The sequence below is a fragment of the Aplysia californica genome, unplaced genomic scaffold (genome assembly GCF_000002075.1).
Source record: "Aplysia californica isolate F4 #8 unplaced genomic scaffold, AplCal3.0 scaffold00139, whole genome shotgun sequence".
Classification (NCBI taxonomy): Eukaryota; Metazoa; Mollusca; class Gastropoda; order Aplysiida; family Aplysiidae; genus Aplysia; species Aplysia californica.
In genome coordinates this window covers 430,114-448,705 of record NW_004797409.1, presented here as the reverse complement: position 1 = coordinate 448,705, position 18,592 = coordinate 430,114, and the positions used below count along the sequence as shown (strand labels likewise).

The 18,592-nt window shown below is 39.7% G+C and overlaps 1 protein-coding gene across 1 annotated transcript; it reads left to right on the top strand.

Moving 5' to 3' along the window:
* Positions 1-1,053: 1,053 nt before the first annotated feature.
* LOC101845916 lies at positions 1,054-17,915 on the top strand. The gene is made up of 3 exons (XM_005096839.3): positions 1,054-1,329; positions 10,255-10,467; positions 14,415-17,915. The coding sequence occupies exons 1-3, from the start codon at positions 1,300-1,302 to the stop codon at positions 15,657-15,659; spliced, it is 1,488 nt and encodes a 495-aa protein (XP_005096896.1). The 5' UTR covers positions 1,054-1,299; the 3' UTR covers positions 15,660-17,915.
* The last annotated feature ends 677 nt before the right edge of the window (positions 17,916-18,592 follow it).

Below are 18,592 nucleotides of genomic sequence, written 5' to 3'. Positions count from 1 at the left end.
AACCCCACAACCCCACTGGCTGTCTTCTCTAAAAATAAAAGTATTAAAAGAAAGCTACCAATTTTAACCTATTGCTAACTAATTACTAAGCTTCTATGATGTGAATAATCTTCATTTTGCTGCAATATTTCTACGAAACTGGAATTATGTTTCGAATTCATTCGACTCAAATGATGGATACTTAAAAAACAAAAACAACAACAACACATAAACAAACAAACAAACAAACAAAAAACCCATCTGTACAAATGCATGGATGCAATACTATGACCCGTGTTCTATTTTAAATTATGAAAAGACCGCCCCTTGTTCAAAATCACGTTGAAAACTTAAATGTTTTTGGGTTTTTTAATGCTGATCGACATGGAACAATAAAAGAGTTAAAGATTGTTCTTCATTGTTTAACCAGCTTTCATTAAGAAATTAAATAGTACATTTTTGGGATTGTATCAGTAGCAGAAGTGTTTATGCTAACGGCCAACACGGCTTTACATTATAGGCTAGATGATGAGGTCTGCACGTAATTTGTACATGATAATTTCCCCGTAGTTTTCCAATATATTATCTGATATATATGGAATATTGCGGCAAACATTAAGGGTCTTCAGAGGGGTGGGCTGTGAAATTGGGGAGGGGGAGGGTTTAAGTCAGATCTATATGGAAAACGATCAGAGGGGAGTGGGGGAGGGGTTGCTTTAAAGCCCATATATCAAAAATAATTGTTCCACAATTTTCTCTTTTAGCAGTAATTTTAGGTGCGCGGTGGTTGGAAGGCGTGGACTTTTAGGCCTTATAACTTCTTTTCTGTCATTCTGTAGTGTCTGTTTATCCCCGTCCCCCGTATTAGATGGATGTTATTGTGTCGATATTTTTCCTCTTCACTCAAACAAACGAAACAATTTATAATTCAACTCGTGCAGTCTCTTTTCAATAAATTATAGGCCTAGCTTACGCTTAAAATGCATAGTATCGAAGTTTGCGATATCCAGACTGGTATCGACCCCTCCTCCTCCAGAATCCATCCGTATCCGCCACCAGGCCAGTTTCCTCCGGTTCGTGTTGGATCATCTCACCGAGTGCCGAGTGCCGTGTGTGTGTGGCGAGTGCACTGTGTGTGCACTGTACATTAATGTACAGAGTGCGGATTGGGGAACCGAACACGAATAGGAAGAAGGAACACGGTGCGAGTTAAAAAAATGGCTGACAATGCATCGCCGTGCTGAATTCCACGTATTCTGACGTCTGGATCTCTTGCTTCAGATCACCTAAACATGAATGTGATGAGCGGTTGTAAGGATAATGAAAAAAATTCTCATAAACATTCTCATGGTATGACTTTTGATTTTCTTTAGTGTACTGAATTGTGACTTGCCTCGTTTGTGTACTCACATCCTTCCTTACTTCTCCACACGAACGCCAGTCAGTGACTCGTCTTGGCTAACGGTGATCTGACAAGACTTTCTTTCCTTTCTTCATTTTGTTCAGTGAATAGCTTAGGCCTTGGCCTTGGGAATGTAAGTGCACCAGGGCTGCTTGTTTGTTGAAGGCAAGACAGTCCCTTACAAGTGGCCACTACAATCTATGCGCTCAGCAAGAAGTCTGGGCTATCTTGTAGAGTAATCGTACTGGGTCGGGCAGCCGGGGTTTTTTTAGCTGTCGGGAACTGGAGTACAAAAAAATCGTTAAAAACTTCGTTTTTAAATCTAGCCCTAAAAGAGTGTCACGAAAACCTAAAGCAACCTCCCTTACTTTCGTTGAAACAACAGTTACGGCGATATTTTGCTAAAAATAGTCCTTAAGACAGCTTTTCTTCAAGTGAGCAAAACAGCGTGAAGCTCTTTCCCCGGAAGAGTTAACCCTCGTCCTGCGGGAGCCGGGTTTATGTCGCCCGATAAGCCTATTTTGGCACCTCGCCTACGTTCTGGTCCCGAATCAGTGTAGCCCCTGGCTCAGCGCACGCGCACCGCACATCATCTTACATGAATTTCGGGTCCCGAGTCGGATCCCCATTCACGCAGGTCAAGTGTGTGTGCGTCAGTCTGCTTAGTTTGTGTGCGTTTGTGGCTTTCTTCTAGAACCGCCTGCATTGGTTCGTAATCGAGGCATCTTATTCAAAACACGCCAAGTTGGTAGCTCTAGATGTTCGTCCAACCAATGAAATTATAAGAAATTGACCCACTTGACTTAGACATGAGAAGCTCGAAAGGATAGTCAGGAAACAAGACTTCCATTTTTCTACAAAATCTTTCATTTTTATGAGCTTGATTTTGTATGAAATGATGCTAGATTTCTACCTGACAAAAAATAAGCTTGTTTGATAGTTTTGAAGGTATTTTTTTTAAGGCCGGCACTATTTCTCCGAACGTTCGGGAAAATAAAGCTGGGCACTATTTCTCCGAACGTTCGGGAAAATAAAGCTGGGCACTATTTCTCCGAACGTTCAGGAAAATAAAGCTGGGCACTATTTCTCCGAACACTCTGAAATATCATCCTTTCCCCCAAATTTCGGATATTATATAGAGATCTATAATTATAGTATGGGCCTACCAAAGATTGTTCGTATACAATATGGTTCAATCGGTCCAAAAATGTCCGCCGTAAATATTTATATAAAGAAATGCTACAATTCCAAACAGTTTTTCGCTATAGATATGACGTGTTGCCTATGAAAGGTGCTGCTTTTAAACGTAATGTGTTGTGTTCACTCGTGTGCTGTCTAGATCTAGATCTACGGAGGGTTATTGATAACGACACATAGAACTGGCATCTGCGTTTGTCACTGCTGCGACCAATGTACTGACACTGGCAAGCCCCTTAATGTGTGTGATTCCATAATTTACATGTAATATCCTGTACTTTTTTTAAAATTACGCACATTTAGGGTTAAAACTGCCAATCTTCTTCGGACAGGTGGACACACGCCCTTATTTGTTAATGTTTGTTTTTGTTTATGGGCTGTTCTAATTTTGATTTCTTTCTGTTGTGAAACCTTTCTTTTTCACGTTTTTACACTCCTCTAAAAATCTCATCTAGACTAGCTGTTGAAAATTGAAATAGATATAGACCCAAAAATTTGCTCCTGTGTGTGTGTGTGTGTGTGTGTGTGTGTGTGTGTGTGTGTGTGTGTGTGTATGTATGTGTGAGTGTTTGAGTGTGTCTGTGTGTGGTAGTAAGTGGAGAGTGAGGAGTGTGTGTGTGTGTTTGTTTGTTTTTCGGGCTTTATTTCAGCTTTTATTCAGTAACAGTTCAAAGTATACAAAAATAGAAACACAGGATCCATTCACTCCAGGACTCATGAGTCATTCGTCTCTTTCAGTTTCACTCTTTCATTCAATTCCCGTGTTCTCTCCCGCGGCTCATCCCCGTCCGCATGACTTTCATACCCCACCCCATCCCTCCAGGCACACACAAAGAAAATCTCACTTGTTCCCTGCGAACCATGGACAATAATATAGGCAAAACACCGCCTGAGCTGCCTTCCTTTTGTTCGTGAGCTGTGGACCAGGCCAGGGGTGGTCAGTGTCGTCGTCTTGTAGTTGCTGTCGCCTGTGGATACACTCGCACATTCTTCCTTTCACCCGCTCTTTCACTCACACTGTCTCTCCATCCACAGTTCAGCTCGTCATACGTTCAAAAGTTGCCCACTAGTTATGTTTAGTTAGTGTGTGTACATGTGCATGATGGTGGTGGGTGTGTGGTGGGTGTTACTGAAGGTTGTCTGTAGGCGGGCTTGCCATGCGGTACGTGTTCCTTCCCAGACCAGAGGCAGAATGAAAGTTGGCGCCGAACTCTCGCAATAAATAGGCAAAAAATCACGAGACCGGAAGCCGAAAACCGTTCGGAGAAATAAAGATCAGCACTATTTCTCCGAACGTTCGGAGAAATAGTCACTTACTATTACACCCGTCTCATGTACACGTTTGATATACTTTATTTCTAGTAGTATTTTGCATGCTGAACACGAATATAATGGCTAATGGCCTTCATTTTTGCCGCAAATCAATAGTTACTAAGTTATTGATGTTTGAAAACAGAACTAGATCTAGGACCAGTGGCGTAGTAATATTTGACTTACTTTTAACAACATGGGGGGTTTCAGGGGGGTATGCCTCCCTGACCAAAAAAGAAACTTGGGGGTCATGCCCCCCTCAATTTCATAAGGATTTGATGTTTTGGCAATTAGGATTGATATTTACATGAAAACAATTGATTTGCAAGGGTTTTAGTGGCCACACGTGTGTTCTGCAGCAAAAATTATGGCAGTTTAACCTTCATATCAGTGTATCTGTGTGGGTGTAAAAGTAAAAATTTACCGTTTTGAATACCATTGTGCAGGTACAAAGAACAATTTAAGTGCAAAACATTCAGAAATTGACCTATATAATCCCCTTTCGAACCTCAGGTCATTCATAACAACAAGAACGTCCAGAAAGGTTATATTCGAATGGGCGTAACTTCGTAATGCCAGCTTGGCTTGTGAGAGGGGGTTATTCATGTGTTTGTAACACTTTATAAGCTATGAAAGATAGAGCGTTATTTTCATCATCGATTAACACACTCCCACAGCATTCATGACGAAAACACACGTTTCCCGGCGCACGCGCTGTACACCAACAGTACACACTGAGTGACCCCGGCGGCCTGCCCGGCACGTCCGACGTAATCGGTTGCTGAAGATTCGCATCTCGGCACAGATGCAGGACAAGAGTTGACATTGGTTGTGGATGAAGGAGCCTGTGGCCTAGATTCTACATTTTGGTAAACTCTGAAAGCTGGAGAGTTTTTTTACATATGAGGCCCTATCAAGGATGAAAGAGAATTTGCAGTTCAGTCTCGCCGTTTTTGCGTAGTTTCTCATCCTTCTGGCACATAAGATAATATAGTGCCAATGGTTATATAATAAAGAATCAAGAATTTGCGCATTATTTAAATAATAGTAGAGTCAGGTACAGCATATTAGCTCAGTCAGACACCAGTGTAGTAGAGTCAGATACCAGTGTGTAATACAGTTGGATATCAGTGTAGCAAAGTCAGATACCATTGTAGTTGAGTGAGCCAGATGCCAGTGTAGTAGAGTCGGATACCACGTAGTAGTGGGTCAGATACATACTCATTAAAATAGCTATAAATGGTGAAAACCACTTTAGACAAACTATCATTGTGTCCAAGTGTAACAAGCATTACAAATCATGTTATTAATGCTTGCAAAGAAATGTGATAATAATTGAAAATGACCGAATGTTAAAATACTGCCCGAATCCGTGAGAAAACAAAAAATGACTGAACACGTAAATAAATCGGGCGTCACTTTTGCACCCAGTGAGGGCCTCAAATATGCGAACAAGCTGAAACAGGTCATTCCTGGGGTCATCCAATCACAGGGCTTCCTGTAGCTGGTTTCGGTTTGTCTCTAGGGCAAGGCAGATAGGAGATATAAGCTTTAAAGTCGACGTGCCTGTTTTCGTCCTTATTTTGACCGAACCGGTAATTTTACTCTAGTTTCGTTCGTTAAAGTCCACAATCCATTTGTTTACATCCAGAGAAGAAACCCAGAAGTCTTGATGACCAAATACTATTTGAATTAGGCTACACAAAGAGCAGGGATGCAACCTAACTGCAAAACATCAAATTAGGATAACATTCACACACACACACACACACATAAACACACACACACACACACACCCCAATTTGAAATAGGCTACATAAAGAGCAGGGATGCAACCTAACTGGCAAAACATTAAATTAGGATAACATTCACCCCCCCCCCCCCCCCCTCCATATTTTTATTAGGCTTGAAACCCCCCTACTTTTGACTTTAACGAACGAAACTACAAAATCGCCATCTAGGCTACTTTTAAAAAGCTTTAACTTTGTCTTTAATAGCAGTTGAATGCCAACGTTGGGCCAGCCTGCCTGCATGCCTCTTTCAAATGGAAATTTTGAATTTTTAACTCTTGTGGGTCGGTGGTTTGCTCCTTCTTTCCTCTATTAAACAACTATTGTCTTTATCTCTCCTCCTTTTTTAATGTTTGTTACTCTCTTGTAACACCTTTAATCTTCGGCGCTGAGATCTGGAATCTAGATCTATATATATATAGATCTAACCTTTTTGTGTTGCAAGTGCCATTTATAAAAGTATTACTAAAAAAACCCACACAATTTGTTCTCATGTCCTGTAAATTTAGATTGAACTTGAACTCGTCAACAGGACTTGTAGTAGGCCTAGACCTCTAGTTGTAGATTATAACACGATGAAGCTACTGTACAGCGAGCACCTAGCATACCTCTGTGATTGGCCCAAATATAGATCATGTATTTCCGCCATCTATTTTTGTCATCTTCCAGGGTTTCCCCCTAGACTTTTGGGTTTCCCTCGCCAGTAACTATTGATTTGAGCAGAAAAGATATATATATTGGGAGACGTCTTCGGCGAACACCCAGGAACTAGATCTATTCGGAGACGAACTCCCGCACACAGATGCACTGGTTTGGGGGGTCACACTGCATATTATTTGCTGCAGATCACACATATATAGCCACTAAAACTGTTGCAAGTCAATTATTTTCAAGAAAATGTAACTGCAAAATAAATTTGGGATAAAACAGGGGGCATGCCCCCCCTGTTACCCCCCAAATGTTTTTACTTGGTCTAGAGGCACCATGCATTTTGATTGGTCTTTTTCAGTTAGAGCTGGATAGATACTGAGGTTGACTTGATCTCGCCGTGTTTGGGTTTTTTTTGGTATTAATTTGTCTTTCATATAAACAATCTTAGCAATTCTCGTTCCATAAATTTCTTCTCCTCAAAGTTGTACACACAAGCGCGCGCATGCGCAGCCCAAGCAGTCGGCGATGAACCCTAGTGACATTGCCCATGACGTGGGCCCACCACAGTGAGATTTAGTCAACTGGTGAGGGAAGCCCTGGAAGACGACAAAAATAGATGGCGGAAATACGTCGTATATATTTGGGCCAATCACAGAGGGGTGCTAGGTGCTCGCTGTAGCTTCATGTGATTATAACTCTGTTATTCCTGGCCCTAGAGAGGCCTTTAACTTTAAATTATTTATCAAAACAAAGGAAATGTTGAGAAAAAGGAAGTTGCTATTTTCACCCCGGGTGAGAATAAAAATACAATTGTCCTCTCACCCCGCGTGAAACTTGCCAGCGTTGGCCGTTGGCTATTCTCATCTGGTATGAAACAAGACCTGTTTTTCCTAATTTCTGAATACTGTATCTGTGTGAATGATCAAATTGATAAAAACAAAGAAAAAAATGATGTTATAGCACAAAAAAGGTATACTAATTTGGTCGTCTACAAAGATGCTACGACTATTTAATTTTTCGAATCGAGCCGAACTATGCTGGTCACCATATGTGAGGCGTCGTGGTGAAATCAGGGGCTCGTCAAAATAATGAAATCAAAGAAATCTCCATTTTTCTGGCCGTTGGGGAATTTTTTTCTAATTTTCTTTTTTTGGTTCAAAGCCTTTTATAATGTCTATTTTAAAAAAAACATTTATGTATGGATTTTACTGAAAAACGTTGATTGCAGGCACGAAAAATGTAAATTTTCAGTTTCGCGGGACTCTCAAGCTATTGAAGAAGTTATCAAACTTTGGCGTCCGTTTTCTTATTAATTTTACCTCTGAAACCAGGCAACCCTCCCCTCCTTCAATCACAAATATCTCGACTTCTATTCAAAATAAATTTATATTTTTATCACCCAAAGCAAGACAAATTAACTGACTTTAAGGGTGTACCTATAACAGTAACTTCATATTCACAGAAATTGACAATTGCATGATTCTACAAAGTTGTGCCACATTTTGTTTTGCCCGTAAGTTCAGATCTCGCTCTTCCTTCTCTCTCTCTCTCTTTCTCCCTATCTATCTCTTTCTCCCTCCACCCCCACTCCGTCTCGCTACTCCTCTCTCTCACTCCATCTCGCTACTCCTTTCTCTCTCTCTCTCTCTCTCTCTCGCTCTCTCACTCACTGCTAGCAAACAAAATTGCATGCTTTCAACACAAGAGCGCTGGAACATTTGTTTAAACTAGTATCACAGTGAACGCACACCGTGTGAGAATAGCGAAAAGGCTCGACCTCTCACTCCGGGTGAGAATAGAGGTGGCCTTGAGAAAAAATGTAACAATGAGCAATGTATAAAAGATAACAATCATTGTGATAAAATTATGTATTATATGCAAATCAACCAATTTCTTTTTACTATAAAAAAAACGTATCACTGATAAAATTATGTTAATTATAGTGCAAATTAACCAGATTCTTTTTACTATAAAAAGGCGTATATATATATATACATATAATATCACTGTTATTAATGATAATAAATTCATGAATCCACTTATCTGAAGGATCAAAATGTAGAGATTTCCTACAGTCTACAGAAAGCATTCAAATATATAAAAGCTCTATTGATGTACGATTTTAAAGTTTAATGACTAATGTGTGGAAATAAGAAGCAAATTAAATTAACAGTGCCCTGTCTTTGGCTTTAACTTAACTTTAATTTACATGTCATGTATTCTATAATGTATAATATTGCAATAATCTTCAGTCTCTACTTTAGATTAGATCATGACACAATTGAGTTTTATTTCTCTTTTTAGGATTTTAGGCTACTGTGCTACATATCTCACGTGTGTAAGCGGGGGTGATTCTGTTGTGATCCAGAGATTTTGTTGTTGTAACACACAGCTGTTGTCAACTCAATCAAACCTTGACTTGACACTTACTGTACCGTACCCTCGGTGACTGTAGTCGCCAGGGCAAAGTATGCGCTCACTACTGCTAGCGACTTTAGTCGCCAATGCACCCAGGCACACTGAACATTATGATGATTAAATGACGAACAGAAGCACTGCTCTGAAGTAAATACCAAAGGATGCCACTCTATACAATAGCTGAATGGTTAATGAACTTCTATGAATTTTTAAAGCATGTTTCTTAGGCTGCCAGGGTTATTTTTAAAATTTTAAAATTCTACCACGGCTTCGGTGTTCTTGGTGTGGTGCTTGAGAGTTTTTCACTATGAGCTTTCAGTACTGTAAGTGTTATTTATTTACCAGTTCTCACTTTGATTGAAGAAAATAGCTTTCAAAGACAGCACACCTACCGTCAATGCTTGTTGTCCAACATCAAAGCAGAAACGCACTTCGATCAAACCCAGAACAAGAAAGATACAAAAGTAATAATGGAGAAAATATGAGAATTATCAACAAGGGTGTAAAAATCAGTAGGCCTAATTGTGGACCTGAAATAATGGAAAATACCAATGGACGCTGATACTCTAGTCAACAAGCAGTTTCAGGATTTCAGAATGATTGCCGTGAGCTGTGATCTGTGTTAAAAGAATTAGCCCAAACCGTATTCTAACGGAGCAATACCTGTAACTATAGATACATGACATAGAAAATAGCATGGTCAGCTTTGTGAATGGAGTGACACTGGGTGATTTATATAATAGCAACGAAGCTTAATTTTTTTGGTTTGTTTTACCCTTTCATTGCCAGGGGATATGTTCCTACTGTCAGCACTGATTTTCAGTTGAGCTCGTTACTCAGGACAGCAGTATAATTTAATGTCTCATTGTTAATGGTTGCGCTGTCTCGGTCTAGCACTCATGACATATTTTGGACACCGGGTTTTCGATTGTGTCACTTTTCTTATACCCCATTTCTTCTCATTTTACTCATAATTTAAAATAACCTACAAATCTAAGTTTTGAAAGTCATTTCGATGTTTACATATTACGAAAACATGCGGCCACCTGCAAGCCTAGATCTATGTTTATCGATCGATTGCAAGCCTAGCAGTAAAGAATACCAGCAAGTTTGGTAGCGATATATTTCCTGAAAATGATGTACACATTGCTTGTGGCTTAAACTCCATACAGAAGAATTAGAGCCAGGTTATATGCGTGACGTACATGTAACGTCACACAGGCAACCACGAGCGGCAAATTTTGCCAACTTCCGTGAAGTACGTGATTCGGCACAGCGCAAAAAATTATTTATTTTCATGATGTACCAGGCACGTCATAAGGCAAAGAGGGGGTTAAGTCAATGGCATTGTGGGATGTAGGAAAAAAACGTGCAGTCAAGACTAGTGGTCTTAAGATTTCACTTTCCATTGTGACATACATGGCATTGTAAAGCCAATTGCTTTACAATTTCCAATGGACTTGAATGAATGCATATTATAACCGGATTCATCTCTGCTCCCCACAGGCGCGGCCATCAGTTGTGTTAGCTGCCATCTTGGTGCTCTGCCTGAGCTCAGTGCTGGTGAGCTTCTACTACATTCACTTCGACTCTCCACGCTCACCCTTCGATGTCATGAGGGAAAATGGCCACATGAAACTGGCTGGCAGAGTCATTGGAGATGACAGAGGGGGGGCATTGCTGGCCTACCACCATGGCTCAGAACAGAATCCATCTCAGGTGAAAACAAAACTTGATAAATTGTGCCTATTGTGCCCATGAGCTTGGATGTTGCATGAATGACCACAGTGTCAGTATTGATATAAAGTGCCTTGGGTTCTGTACTGTTAGGGAGTGGCCACTTTAGAATTCTACTTATTATTATTATTAGTAGTAGTAGTATTATCATGATCATCATTATTATTTTGCCCAATTTAATTATAGGAAAATTATGTAGCCATTTTCCCAGCTTTTATTATGTAGTTTGGGCCCAAAAAAAAGAAAAGATTGGTTTGGATTAATTTTTAATTTCATCAATTAAATTAGTCTTCCTTTTTTAGTTTCCCCAAGTAATGGTCATTTTGAAGAGTATGAAGATTACAAAGGGGAAATTGAAAATGGCATCATGAAACAGTTTTCCTTTTTCTTGGAATTTCACTTTTGGTGAAAAAAAAGGAACTTTTTTTTTTCATGTCTTTTTGGTTTGGTATCAATCATTTTTGAGCTTTTTAATGAGCAATGACTCACTCAACTGTTAAAAAAGAAAACGAAGTAGAATGTATGGCCATCTTGCATTCCTTTTGTGAAAGATTGTATAACAAAGAAGGGATGCTACTCATTTATCGGTAAATGATAGAATATAATAGAGTTTGTTTCCCTTGGCCTTCTTAAGGGCTTGTAATTGGGAGACACTTGCAGTGCATAAAAGGAATTTTTAGTTCTTTTCTTCAGTGCTTTCTTTTCTTACAGTTATGAGTGTGTTAATGGTAACATATTTTTCTCCTTTTAATTAATAAGGTTCGAGTGTCTGTACACTTTGTCCAACTGAACAAATCAAAAACACTCTCTGATATTTTTTTTTTTATAGCATGGACTGTTTGACAATTTTAATAGTTCGCTTACTTTACAGTCTTGTGTTATTTTTTATTTTTATTTTTTTGTTTAGGCTTGTCTTGGGTTTCTGAAGCAGTCGAACCTGCTCTTATCACTACCTGTTCAAGACAAACACCTTTACAAAGGACCACTTTCCTCACTTTCAGTGAATTTCATGCAACAAACACATTTCCCTAGCCTTTTCTGAAGGGATACGAACCCTTTCATGCATCAAATCACCAGACGGTCCTGGTCGCTGAGACTTTAATCATCGTCATCATTGCCTTTCTCACCCTGCACCAGCGTATTGGCCATGCACAAACACTTTCCGCCTTTCTCTATCCTGGACTAGTCTCTTGATGTTATTCCTCGTTTTCCCACTTTTCTGTACGCCGATTTCTGTTGTCGAATCAGCTGGTAGAAAAATTGGGTCACCGACTTGTAAATACAGAAAATCAATCAAAGCTCAGGCTGTATAATTCACCAAAAACGAAAGTTGAACAGGACGCTTCCGTGGTTTTATTGCATTAAATTCCCTTGGCTTAAAAGTTCGGATTCTCGAGATAATGAAAGAAAACATGTCAAAATGTGTAACGAGGCTGTGGGTAGAAACATGTCAAAATGTGTAACGAGGCTGTGGGTGTTGTTGTGGCTGAAGCGGTCATACCGGAACAACGCTGATATCGTTGCATTTTGCCATGAAGAGTTGAGATGACACAGCCCAAGGGGACCACCAGTATAAGAGTATCAGTTTTGTCCTTGATGAAAGGTGGTTGTCTTGGACAGGTTTGACTGTACTTTGGCCCTGATGTTGTAACGACTGTTTTGTTGTCATGTTGATGTCACACTGATTGAGTTTTGGTGGAGGGAAGTGTTTGTTTGAGTTGTTCAACACAGCTCTTTCAGGGGTAGACATTTCTGCTGTGTTCAACACAGCTCTTTCAGGGGTAGACATTTCTCCTGTGTTCAACACAGCTCTTTCAGGGGGTAGACATTTCTGCTGTGTTCAACACAGCTCTTTCAGGGGGTAGACATTTCTGCTGTGTTCAACAGAACTCTTTCAGGGGTAGACATTTCTCCTGTGTTCAACGCAGCTCTTTCAGGGGTAGACATTTCTGCTGTGTTCAACACAACTCTTTCAGGGGTAGACATTTCTGCTGTGTTCAACACAACTCTTTCAAGGGGTAGACATTTCTGCTTTATGTTTGTTGAATTTTTTTGTCATAGCATAGATTGTACAGTGCATTTAGTATGATTTAGGTTGCTGTTGAGCTGCTGTATATAAATGCTATTTATTATATTATTATTATAACCTGACAGATGTAATGGGGAAGTAATATTGTATGGGCTTGCTATACACATATTCAGTCAAAGGCTTGGGACACCCTCCAGGGCAGTGCTACTGACTGAAGTGTCTTTAGGCCATTCCCAAAAGGGGGATATTAACATGTTTTTTATGCACAGTAGAATTGTAAATAGACTGATTTATCAATGTCATGCTCATACTGTGCTGGAACAACATGGGGAACTGCTGCTTTTTCTTTCCTCATACTTACTATCGTCATTTTTCCTCTACTTCTTTTGTATATTTGTCACTTTCTTTTGAACTGCTATTTCCGGGGTGCCTTGATAATCGAAGCAGACTTTGTGCTGTTGAGGCTAGAGAGGTGAGCAGAGTAAGTCTGATTCCCTGTAAGGACTTCTCTGTTGACATCCCGTTGCAAGCGCAGAAAAACCCTCTACCCTATAATATAATATATAATCTGTTGACATCCACCCCTTGGCGTTCATATGACTTTATGCAGATGCGAGCGTTGTAAACCCTCTACTAAAACAAAAGGACTCAAACTCAAATTAACCAGGGGCTGCTGGGGATATGGTCTGTAAGAGCCCGGGCCGCGTCAAGCAGTTCTACCAGAAAAAAAGCTACCTGTTTTTATATATTAAGATAAGGAAAGTACAACTGATCTAATCTTTTCAGTCTATATAATAGTCTAGCAGTTGAAAACATGAAAAGCTGTTCAGAATTTTGGCTCCTCTTACGTACTCCTAACTGTGAGGGATCTGGCGGCGCTTCCTCTTACATAGCAAGCCACATTTGGCACAAGGGAAGGCTGCTCGAACATTAAAAACTTTGATGTCTAGAAGGGGTTGCAAAATATCATCCTATGGGCCTCAGTTGACCCGCGGGCTGCTAGTTTTTGGAAACCCTGCTCCAAGGTTTCTTACTTGATATGTTTTTCCCCTCATCTGCCTTTTTTTTTTCACTTTTCTCTCGTCTAAACAGTACCTAGTACCATGTGGTAATCTTGTTCTAGAAATTACCCTCTATTGATCCACGCTGGGAAAAGAAGGTTACAATGGTACGCATACAAATATAAAAACATAATGAGGTACACAAATACATACAAAGAAGCAAACACACAGTATCACACCAGTGTGGAACAATTTTACAAACATGCGACTGCTGATCGCAGCTGTTCTGCACCTTTTTTTTTCTAGCTAGGGTTATCGTGCCTTGCTCATGGGCACACCCCAGTGACCTCCCATCTGAACCCTGTGTCATTGACACTTACTTGATGTCATTTTTGAGTCTGAACTCCCTGCTCACTCTGCCTCTGGAGCCCCCTTCTGGCATGAAGTCATTAGTTCAGTAATGTTGTTGTTTTCAAATCCCTTTAGCTGCGAGCAAGTAACCACATGTCCTTGTCATCTGGTCAACGCCAGAGTAGAGCAGGCTTTGTAAGTCTGTAGGTGTGTGTAGGAGCCTGCGTTGAAGAACTGCCAGGTTTGGGCAGTGAAGGAGAAGATGTTCAACGGTCTCCTCGTGGTAGTCACAGTGTCTGCAATGGGGTTCCCAAACGGGGTTGATTCTGTTTATGTAGTTCAGTAATAGTATACCATATCTGTTTTTAAAAAAATAAATAAATAAAAAAAAAAAAAAAAAAAAAATATATATATATATATATATTTAAATTTTTTATATTTTTTTAAACACATATATACGGATGCCAGCACGAGGTTAAATGATCAGTTATTACCTTCTTTTGATGGAGGTTTAATTTCGTTATTTCTGGTCATTTGTTTCCCCTCAGGCTGTTCAAGTTGTTGAGCGAGGACCACCAGTGCTCAACGATATCGACATCGCTTTCCACATTGAGAAAAAGAAAGCCAGGCAGCAACAGCAGCAGCAGCAACAACAGCAGCAACACACCAAAGGGAAGCACAAAAGTTTGCTGAAAGAGAACATGTGGCCCAGTCATGAAAAGGTTCACAAACAGCGCAAGGCCATCGTTCCCTTAGCCATGCAGATCTACAACAACCCGCAGCGCGAGAGGACAGACTGGAACGGAGAACGCTACATTGTGTATCTGTGTCACAGCAACCTGACCTGTGCTGGCTGGGGAGACAGACAACACGGTATCTTCTCCGCCTACCTGCTCTCTCTGGTGACCAACAGGACCTTCAAGGTGGAGATGGACGGCCCTTGCCCCCTGTACAAGCTGTACCACCATCGGATACTCAACTGGAGGGTCAACTCTACAGAGCTCCACGGCTTGTCCAGTACTCATTTGTACGCGTTGAATGACAGGAAGTTCCGAGAGTCGATGAAAGTCATTAATTTCAATGAGATTTATCCTCAGGACGTTGTGTATCTCACAACTAACTATGATTACTTTTATAATCTGAAGGCAAATCCACTTTATCGAAGTATTTTTAAACAGAAGGTGAAAGGTAGACCAAGGCCAATCTTGTTTGCAGACTTGTGGCAGACCATATTTAAGATGAACAAAAGAGTGGTTAGGAAATATAGCACAGCTCTCAATAATGCCTGGCCAACTAAGAAACACAAACTGGTGTGTGCTCATATCAGGTTTGGCCGCAATCCCACAATCCCAACAGATGGCGATATACGCAATACTCTGTCAACCATCAAACCCTTGTGGAAATATTTGGAGAGGTACTCGAACCCAGACAGATACAGACTCTTTGTCGCCAGCGACTGGCAGGGCTTTCGGGACAAAGTCATAAGTATGTATCCAAATGTCTCTCTCAATATTGAAGGGAAGATTATTCACATTGATAAATGGAAGGATCGTTCCAAGAGAGAAAACACGACTGACAGTGGCCCCCCTGACACATGCGCAGGCTTTGAGAAAGTCATCGCCGATCAGCATGTTTTGAGTAAGTGTGATATCCTCTTACTGACCTACAGTGTTTTTGGTAAGGCTGCTGCATACCTGAGGCGATCGAACCATGATTTATTCTTGATGGAGAATGGTACCATTAAACCTTTGAAGCTTTTTGATGACAATAAATTCAAAAGTTTGCGTCATTGATGAGGTGGACATAACATTGGTAGTGACAGCAATCGTGTGAATGCTGGAACACCTTTTGTCTTATATTTGCATTTTCTAATCGCAGGTTGGTGCTATTTGTTTTCCATTATTTTTTGTTTTTCTTGTACATAAATCTTTACCAGAAATATGTGGATATTGTAAAGAATGCAGTTTCGGATAATTTGAAGTTGGGTTGTTTTTTTCATTGATAATTAATCAGTGGATAGTGAACATTTCATGACATACTGGGGCTCATTTGATGATTTGAAATTTAGTGGAAAATAATTGATGAACAGCTTCAATTGCTTTTTGTGCATTTAGTTGTAGTAAAACATTTGAAAATAAATACAATTTCTCGCCTTCCTTTCTGCATTAGGCTGAATCTGAGGAGAGCTTTGCAATGGCCAATTTGTCTTTTGTATTGTTTAAACGTTTAGAAAAACTTGAATATAAAAAAATCATAATTTTCTTTTCGTAAATAACTTTTGGACTTGATCTCTTTTCTTGAAAGTGAAACGTTACTGAAGATATTATAATTTGTTCCCATACATAAGGAGGAAAAGTTGGGACCCTGCTGTATACTTTTATGTAATGATTTTTAAAGAACATTTAATCACCTCAATGCAACCTTAAGGGCTTACACCCAATTATGCCTTCAATTTTTCAAAAACAAAGCTCATGGCTTCTTGTTATCATCTGTATTAAACTTATTTTGTCTTTCACTACAGATTTTGGAAAAACCATGTTGTGTTTCCTTGTGAATTATGTAAACCTATGTGTTTTATACTCTCTTTTATTCTGAAGCAACAGTGTTTTCTTATTATGCTGTCACATATAATAATGTGCGCTCATGTTATGTATTTTTATCTCAAATGTTTGATTTCCATTTGTTTTTCGCTTTCCCAAGTCACAAATTTTGTGGTTTATTATCATTGAATTGTAGATGCATGTATTTACTTGTATTGGTCGATTTTGTTGAACACCTCCAACATTTTTTTATCTTGTCGTGAGGACAGGGTGAAACTCCATTTGTTTTTGTTTTTTTGTGGCGGGGGGTGGGAGGAAAAGTGGGTGGCCAGCCGTGTCAGTTTCCCTTTGGCTTTCCCATGTTTGAGAACAAGTACACATAGGTGAACAAGATAGGCTGCTAGGCAGTAGGAGAGAGATTGCGCTGAATCTGTGTGAGAGAAAGGATCTGTCTGTTCTATGTTTCTTTGGGAAAATTTTTAATGATGATATTGTCTGTCAGTTTTTGCCAGCATTTTCCTGCTCCCTCCATCTGTTGTATTGGTACAACACAAACTGTTAAAAAGACTTCAGTTGCAGCCTGGCATATGGCAGTATAAATATTCACCAGGTGCAAAGGAAACATTGAAAGTTGCGTTTAAATAATATTTAAGTTTTTACTGAATTGTTTGTTTTTTTCTAATGGCTTTGATTCCGTTCCATTCTTCAACACCCCCCCCCCATTCTATTTCTTTTTATTAATGTTGTCTTCAAATGGCTAGATTGAAAAGGCTTGTTTAACAGAATGGTGTGCAAGCTAATGAGACTGTGATAATTAGATTCTATTAAATGAGTAATTTTCTTAGCATAACAGAGGGTCAAAACCTGTAAACGAATTTGAAAGTCTGAAAGTGATAACCCTGGCAAACAATCAAACTCATTCCACTGAAACTGTGCCATGACGGGAGCTGAGAGTCCTGTGTAAACTAATAGGCACTTTGCATGGAAACATGATGTGTGTTTGTCAGACTGCTCAAACATGAGATAGTTCACATTGCTTTGCTCTCTGCTCACTACTTATTTTGTAGTATTACATTTGAATGATGGTGCCAAAAAAAAAAGAAAGAAAGAATGCTGCGGATATAATCCTTTTGTGGTTCACTTTGTGTTAAAAAATGTTTTGTACTTGGTTTGGTATACGGAGACTGCCCTTGAAAAAAAAGGCAACTTTGAGATATGAATATTCATGTCAGTAAAATTAAAATTCTGAGGTGGAATATTATTTCAAGTTTGGGGAACTTGTTCGTGAGTTGAAAACTTTTCTGCTCCTCTTCCAGTTCTAATTTTTAAAATTCTCTTGAAATTATAATAATTGCTTTCTTACTTCTTTACCTAAGCTGTTTGTAAAAAAAAAAAAGGTGCTGAACATTATCATACCTAAGTCACTCTCCCAAATTCTATTTGTCAAGTATAAGTAGTGACAAATAAGTCAGTGGTATAGCACTGTTATCTGCAGAGGTTAGAACAAAAGTTTGTTGGGTACTGAAGCTTGTGTAAGTAGTGTAACCTGGTCAGCATTCATATTCTGAGACCTCAATCCGAAAGGAATGAGACGTATGGCATTATTGTTTAGTGTTACTTCTCTTACTCTTATCAACAATTGTTTTCCAGACTTGTTTCATTTTTTGCGTTTAGTCGCAGTTTCTGTTTCTCAACTTACCCTGAAGTTGTCGATCTTTCGTTGCCAAAAGAGAGCTAACTGTTACGAACAACCGTCTGACAATTTTTCCCTCCGATAATGGTTCTGTTGTTTTCATTTCTTTGTATAGGATTTTGGAGGTTGTGTTCTGAAGGGTGATTCAAAGCCCCTGAAAAAAAGTTTTCTACTGGTGCTGTGTCTTGCCTCAAGGTGAAATAAGGCCTGTGAGAGTCAATGTATGTGTGTGAACTGTCACAGTTCAGATTTGTTGTGAAGGTGCAGGAGAGCACAAGCCAACAAGTGTGATTGTACGGTATGGGAATTGTTCCCCGATATATCCCTGGTATATCCGTGTAATGTAAGTTCTCCGATACATCAGGGTTAGCTCTTGGCTGGGAACATATGTCATCCTCGCTGGTTCCTGACTTGGAAGTGGGCCGCAGCCTGTTGTGCTGTCTTCAGGACTTGTCGCAAAATTGTGCTCATGTTTTCCCCACTGTTTATATAG

What these genes read in the sequence shown, in the direction of transcription:
- LOC101845916 (XM_005096839.3), top strand. Translation starts at nt 1,300, where the DNA reads ATGAAAAAAATTCTCATAAACATTCTCATG. An exon ending in TTCTCATAAACATTCTCATG is followed by an intron (nt 1,330 to 10,254) that starts GTATGACTTTTG and finishes TGCTCCCCACAG; the next exon opens with GCGCGGCCATCAGTTGTGTT. An exon ending in CAGAACAGAATCCATCTCAG is followed by an intron (nt 10,468 to 14,414) that starts GTGAAAACAAAA and finishes GTTTCCCCTCAG; the next exon opens with GCTGTTCAAGTTGTTGAGCG.